The following is a 7,377-nucleotide window of genomic DNA, read 5'->3' as shown; positions in this document are numbered from 1 at the left end:
TTCAGATTACCTAAAATGCTTTTAAGTATTTTGCTATAATATTGTTTTTACTAGGCTTTCCTTATAATGCAGAAGTTAGAGCAGGAAAAACAAAAAACAAAAAAAAAAGCAGATAGAGGACTTTCTAAAATCTTTACTTTGAACAAAATTGTATTATATAGGTGTCATTCTGGATTTCCAGCAATTACAAAATGTCTTTGAAGTTAACAATATGTAATTTATGTATTTTTAACCAAAATCATATATAAAAAGACACAGATTTAAAGAGATGAGGTTGTACGAACAGTTTAACTTAAGGAAATTTGTTAGTTTTTGCCTTGGAAGCTAACAGTATGAGATAGAGCCCTGACTTCTAAAATAGTGCACTCAGACTATCTGACCCAAAAAGAAACTGAAGGAAGAAAACAAGCTCAAAACATGCCAGTAAGGTATGTATTATTCCTTCTCAAAATTTAATCTCATAACGTTTCCTTAATAGGTTCTCAAAAGTGTGACTGGATAATAGAAGTGATATCTTTATGATTTTGTGAATAATGGGTTTTATTAGTATTAAGTTAAAGCAAACAGCCAGAACAATACATATGCAACTTCTACTACACACAATATAAAGAATGTAAATTATAACCTCTGTAAAACAAAAGAAAAGGTACTGAAAAAGTCAACACAGTGGTTATGGACTATTCCATCCCTGATAGCAGGCCAGGTTCTGTGTTTAGAGAACAGTTGTTGTTTGCTTATTTAAACTGAAATAGGGTGAAATACATAATCAAGTATAAAGAAAAAGTTAATGGAGTTACATGGATTCTATGAGAACAAACTCTAGATTAGTAAGGGAAAAAAAAAGATAATTCACCTAGTAAAAGAGATTACAAGTGGGCTCAGGTTTCAATTTTTAGTGGTGAGGGACAATGGGAGAAATTACCCAGGATTTTTGTAACAATTTGTTTAATAATACACCACTTTCATAACAGAAGTGTTTTACACTTGCACAATGTTAATAACTTTATTATACATGGAAGCCTGTAATAGGCTGATTACACAATAAGACTGCAAACAACCACTGGTACTTTCCTGACACCAGAAAAGTACATAAGACTGAAACATCACCAAGAGTACATAAAAAAACCATCAGCATAAACATCACCAAAATTACATTAAAAAAACTAATCAAAAAATACATTTGCAAAAAGTGGTTTAGAGCAGTGCCACTGCCTTTCAGCAGCTTTGAATGGCCACCAGTATTTCTAGCAGGTTTCCGTGGCTCCACAGGCATTAATCAGGATTCACATATAATAAATAATGTACCACAAAATATACATAAAGTAAGGCAATAATTCCAAAGAAAAGTTCTGTTGATATTAACAAGCCACTCAAGTTCTACTTTCGTAGTTGACGTCATCACCAGAAACCTTTGATGGAATTGCAGCCTTAGGCCCTAAAAGCCTGCAATGATGAACTGCTGCAAACCCCTATATCCGTAAAGAGCTCCAGTGACACCACTGGTACACTGCTGGGCACAGGGGTTCATGTTAGCTGATCCTGATGCAGGATAGGGGCCTTAGTATGTACAATTGGGAGTATATTATTTCTTATCGTACATGGAAACCTTGACATAATTCTAAAACGTGGGTGGTTCATTGTTCATAATCTGATGTCATAAGACATCAGAAAGTACATAATAAGATATGCACTTTCTGGAATGTAAATCTTTTTAAATGCTAGCTATTAAGTTGGGGTGAGATAGTGAGTAGGGAAGAAGGGGAACAAAAGGTGTAAATTAAAGGGGGAAAAAACCCAAGACCAAGTACGGAGGAATTGGGAGCACAACAAAAGAGAGGGCACCTTATACACTAAAAGAACGTGGAAAAGGGGAAGAGCAAGAGACTGCCTTTTTTGAACCATGTATAATAAATAAAGTATCCCAACAGCATATCTGGATTATGACTGTAGTTTCAAGTTGGGGTTCTAATGACATGAACCAGATGCACACGTTTTGTTCTCACGGTTTGTGTCAACAGAATCTCTTTACGGAATTACAGTCTTACACAGGAGTTCTGGGGACATTATTGTTTATATTAAAGCTACCATTCTGGGCTCTTCGTACAGACCCAAGAATATTTGCTCCACCTGCCTGGAATGAGCATCACCTGGAAGAACAGGAGTACTTTGAAAACAACAAGATTTAGGTAGCAAAATTCTTTCAGATCAGCCCAGACATAAGAGACAGCAATCTGAAATGTCATAGATCCCTTCCTCAAAAAGCTGAGATATATTTGTCACTATCTGTAAATTGGAAGTTCCAATACACTAGTGGTGCATAGAATTCCCATGCTTCGTTACACTTTCCTGAGAGTAAAGCAATTAGAATAAACCTTAGTCCTAGGAACAAAGTTAATTTTTTGCATTTTAAACTTTTGGGCTATTCCCTGACAATCTATATAATGTAAATTTGATTGCTAAACATTGTCACTTGAACAAAAACACTATTTTAATCTATTGATTTTTGATTAAAAACCATAATAAACAGATCTAAAAAAATCACGCTAACAAAATAAACTAAATATGAAAAGTTGCATTGAAAGGGCATGTTACATTATTCTTAATAGGACCGTGTAGAAACATTCCAATGGCAGTGTTGTCAAAGTAAAACAAAATTACATTAAGAAGACCCCACAGCCTGGTCACAGTCAGGACCTTACCTGTAACTCTGGCTGGTTGGGGTTTTTACTCGTGTACTACATGGCTCACTTACATCAGACATCATATTTGTATACCCTGAGAAATCTGACACTGAAGTCCTTACTCTATGGTCCACTTCTCCATTAGAGTTAGTGATAAAAGTCATTGGCACCCTGCTGCCCGACTTAAACTGAGAACCAAACGCTTGTGCAAAGTTCTCGATCTGGTAGGTTGCTCTAGGCTCTATGTCCTTCTGAGGATCTATCTGGCTAGTTAACTCCTGAGACGGGATCTGAAAGCTCGTTGAGGATTCTAAGTTTTTCTGTTCCTTCTGGCCAGTCAGTTTCTGAGATGTCGACTGGTAGTTAGATGAAGTCTCTAAGTTTTTCTGTGGATCAATGAGATCATCCAGCTCTTGAGAAGGAGTCAACTGTTGATGCGTAGCCTCCAAAGCAGACAAATAAAAGCCTGGTTGAGATCCAAGCAACATCCCAAACGGAGGTTTTGGCAATGCAGTTGGCAATACTGAGGTAACGGATTGGCTGAAGCCACACTCAAGTGGAGATGTAGTGTATATCTGTTTGTCTTGAAACAGAGTGTGGTTATGGAGAGTTGAAGACAAGCTAACAAATTGGAAACTGGGTCCAAAAGCAAAACCAGTGCTATTGGTTGTTCTTTCAAAGGCTTGTTGGAGGTATTTGGAGTATTCTTGCAACATGCTTGCCTTATCATTTGAAACTGTTTGAGAGTTAGGGCTCAAGTTTTCTTCCTGAACCATCTCTGAATGTTCTCCTGAGGTGTGCAAGTCCACACGCTGTTCAGTTATACTGAAAGGATCTTCCTTCTGGCCTTCTGATTTGTGAGAGTACTGGTCCAAAAGGCTCTGTAAGACTTCATCAGGAATACCAGACTTGTCGTGGCAAGACTTTATTTCACTATTTAAAGATGCTGAATCAATAAGAGATAATGGAGCTTCGTTATCCATAACACTAACACCTGCAGACTGGATGACGGACTGCTGGGAAGTCATGTGTCCGACATTAATTGAAAAGGCACTGTTACTGCTTGCAGTTTGTAAGTATCTTCTTTTCTTTGAAAACTGCATGGCATCATCATAATTGCTACTTATTTGACCTGGTTTACCACCTGTACTTTGGAGAAGGCCAATAGTTTCCACACCGGTATTGGCTACTAGGCCTAGAGAGCCACTCTGTTTCCCAGACAGTGGTTTTTGCCCCAAAATATCTGGCAGTGGTGATACAAAATTAAGGTAATTTTTGTCTGCCTGTTTTCTGCTTCCTTTTTTCAAGACCAATTTTGGCACCTTTTTCTGAAGTTCTTCTACGCCCGTGCCAACTAGACCACCACTGGAAGACACAATAGGAATATCAACTGCATAATTTGGCATGGCCACATTACTTGCAACTTGAGATTCAGTTACTTTGCTGCTACACTTATTTCCTTTGTTTTCAGTGGATATACTTTTTGTTTTACTTTTTCTCCTTGAGGAACTTGTATTTCCCTGAGACAATGCAGCCAAGCTACCCATGTTATTTGAAGATCCGGGCTCCATTCCAGCACCTGCTTTACCTATGGCTTCACCACATGTTCTTCTGTGCTTCAACAGTCTATCAGTCCTCGAAAAATACTGCTGACAAGTGTCACATTTGTATGGCTTTTCTCCGCTATGCGTCCTCTTGTGTCTTTCCATGTGGTACTTCTGGATGAACTTCATACTACACTGGTCGCACCCAAAAGGCTTCTCCCTACTGTGGATCTTCTCATGTCTCTGCAGTAAGTACTTCTGGATGAAACCCATGCTGCACTGGCTGCACTGGAAAGGCCTCTCCCCCGTGTGAATGAGCACATGTCTGCGCAAGTGATAGGAGCTCCTGAAGGCAGCGCTGCAGTGTTCGCAGACGTGAGGTTTCTGACTGGGGGACGCAATGGCACCTTCCGCATCTCCCACCAGGGGGGGTTTGGATGAAGCGCTTGGCTTCCGCTTGGCTTTGATTCCCTGAGTTTCTGGCTTTGGCCTCTTTGCCTTCTTGACCTGGGCATCGTGCTTTGGCTCACCCGAGCTCCCAGGGGCGCCCTCGCCTCTGCCACTCAGTAACAGGTCTCGGTGGGGATGCTGGTGCAGGTGGTGAAGAAGGCTGAGGTCCTGAATCACGCTCTGGCCGGTTCCTTCCCCGCTGCTGCTGCTCAGGCCGGGGGGCCTCTCCTCCCCCGCTCCCCCGAAGAGCCCCCCGTAGTGGTGATGGGGCTGCGGCTGCTGCTGCTCCTCCTCCTCCTGCTCGCTGGGCTTCTCTTGCTTGATGCTCACTAGGGACTGCAGAAAGCCCCAGGGGCTCCTCTGCGAGGAGGAGGGAGCGGAGGGGAAAGCCCCCGCCGGCTCCTTCTTGAAAGTCATGTCCTGAGGGGGAGGAGGCGCCGGGGGCTCGGCCGCCGCCGTGGAGGAAGCGGCGGCGGAGGCCGGAGGTAACACGCACTGCGGGGGGTGCTGGGCCGCCGGGGGGGGCGCGGCCGCCCGGGTGAAGCTGGTGACCGGGGGCAGGCGGTGGTTGAACATAACCATGCCGGGGGGGAAGGTGGGCTCCATGGCCGCCGCCCTCTTGCTGCCGCCGCCGCCGAGGAAGCCGCTGCCGAGTTTCATCCCCCGGGAAGGCGGGCCGGAGAGGAGGCGCGGCCCAGAGGGGCTGCGGGACCCGCCGCCCGCCCGCCCGCCGGACACCGCTCGCTGCCTCGCTGGCGGGCGCCCGCTCAGCGGCTGGCTCCCGCGGCGGCCCGGCAGCCGCCGCCCGGGCGCATCGCCGCCGCCGCCACCCCCACCCGCGCCGACGGGCGGCCCCCGGCCCGGGCTGCACTTACGGCTCCCGCCGCCGCCGCCTCCAGTTAAAAATAACGCCGCGTCCGCTCCACAATGGAATTAGCAGCCCCTGCGCCCCGCACTGCACATGCGCGGCGCGCGGCACGCTGGGTACGGCCCGGCCGGCCGGGCAGCCAGCAGGCGGGCAGCGCGCAGGCGCGACGGGCCCCCGCCCGCCCGCCCGCCGCGCTCGCGTGGGGCGGGGGGGCGGCGGTGCCATCTTGGTGGGCGCCGCGGCGGAGGGCCTGGCCGCCCGTCCCCGGAGCCCCTGCTGCCGCCTCCGCCCCGGGGCGCTGGCCGGCACCTCCCGGAGGCTCGGCTCCGCTCCCGCGGGCTGCCGGCCCCGCCGCGCGGCCAGGGCGGGAGCCCCGGGCAGCGCCGAGCGCCGTCTCCGGCGGGAGGAGAGACCGTGCTGAACACGCGCCTCAGACTTGCCGCCGCGTTGCTAAGAATAGAGCGAGCGACATCCTTCCTGCCATCAAAGAGCGTGGCAGTTTCCACGAGTGGTGCTAACCGACGGGTAACGCGCGGTGCCGGCGCCTGCAGCGCTGCCAGCTAACGGGCGCCCGGCAGCTAACGGGACCTCGGCCTCGGCAGGAGAGGCTCAGCCTGTAATTAAAGCCGCAGGTGCAGCTTCACGTACGCTGACGCGATTGCCCAACCGCCGTATATGCAAAACACCTAGGGTGTGCGGCGTCTGTATGCTTGGCACAAGTATTTACTCTTATTAAAAGGTGCCGCTGCAGAGATGCTGAAATTTAACATTTTCGACAAAGTCAGATCGTGGTGTGTCTGTTGCTACTTTTATCTCAAAACAATTCCATGAGTTGCACATAATGCCACTGAGTTAATGAAGCTACTCCCAGGAGTGAGGTACTACCACTGAGAAAGAATATTTTAATCTGAACTATCAGTTGGGCATATGTTACGCACACCACTTCCACACCACTGGCGCACATGCCATGGGAAATCCTCGCCGGCTACAGACTGGGAAGTACATCCACGTGACTCAACCTCTTGCCAGCTGAGAATACAGCACTGGCACATCAACTGCACATCTAGCCACTGGCTAGCTCGTACGCCTAACCATCAGCTTGTCATCCTCCGCTTCAAGCAGTGGACCCCAAGTATGGGATTCTTTGGCCCACTGTTACAACAAAACCCACACTACTAATAATGCTTGTTGTTTTAGTTGCACATACAGAAATAGTTCATCCTTATAACAGAAACAAGATAAACGTTCCGTTATTTTGAAATAGCTTTTTTTGGTGAAAGCAGTCAGGAGACCTTTTTCACTATTTTTCTATTAGGCTATGCCCACTTGGATGCTAATAAAATCTGAATAGAATTCTGCTTCATTTCTGCCTATTGACTTTGAAAGCCTTTTATATTTCTATAGGGTTTTACTACTGAATTCCAAATTCTATTAAAATGTGGACTGCAGAGGTATCTTAGCTCAAGAACTTGGAACTGAACATAGTAACACTAATTTTTATCATTAACATAATGGAAGTAACGGAACAAGGTGGATAAGTTCCTTATGATTTTTATGCTTTTATCTGTCAAAAATATTTCCCATTATGACAGTTCAATCTGTAAAGGTCAAGTACTTTCCAAAGGCCTAACTGGTACAAAGCCTTGGGTCAGATTTTAAAATCTTAAAAATATCTAATTGATCTAAAAAACTGAATTTGATGCAATTTCTATTCCCAAAAAAATTTCAAAGTCGAGTAAGTAAAAGTTGTTCCTTTTATAATTTAAATAATTTCATTGAAATAACATGTAAACTAACAGTTCATCTTAAAATGTAAATTAAATAATGAAAGTTT

General features: G+C 45.8%; 1 protein-coding gene across 1 annotated transcript; it reads right to left on the bottom strand.

Annotated features, from left to right (window-relative positions):
- Positions 1–974: 974 nt before the first annotated feature.
- ZNF281 (zinc finger protein 281) lies at positions 975–5,653 on the bottom strand. Its single transcript, XM_072867656.1, has one exon. It carries the CDS (start codon positions 5,333–5,335, stop codon positions 2,696–2,698), a length of 2,640 nt encoding a protein of 879 aa, XP_072723757.1. The 5' UTR covers positions 5,336–5,653; the 3' UTR covers positions 975–2,695.
- Positions 5,654–7,377: the final 1,724 nt, after the last annotated feature.

The sequence above is a fragment of the Ciconia boyciana genome, chromosome 7 (genome assembly GCF_034638445.1).
Source record: "Ciconia boyciana chromosome 7, ASM3463844v1, whole genome shotgun sequence".
Taxonomy (NCBI): domain Eukaryota; kingdom Metazoa; phylum Chordata; class Aves; order Ciconiiformes; family Ciconiidae; genus Ciconia; species Ciconia boyciana.
This window is presented reverse-complemented; position numbering and strand designations above follow the sequence as displayed.

What these genes read in the sequence shown, in the direction of transcription:
- ZNF281 (XM_072867656.1), bottom strand. Translation starts at nt 5,335, where the DNA reads ATGAAACTCGGCAGCGGCTTCCTCGGCGGCGGCGGCAGCAAGAGGGCG.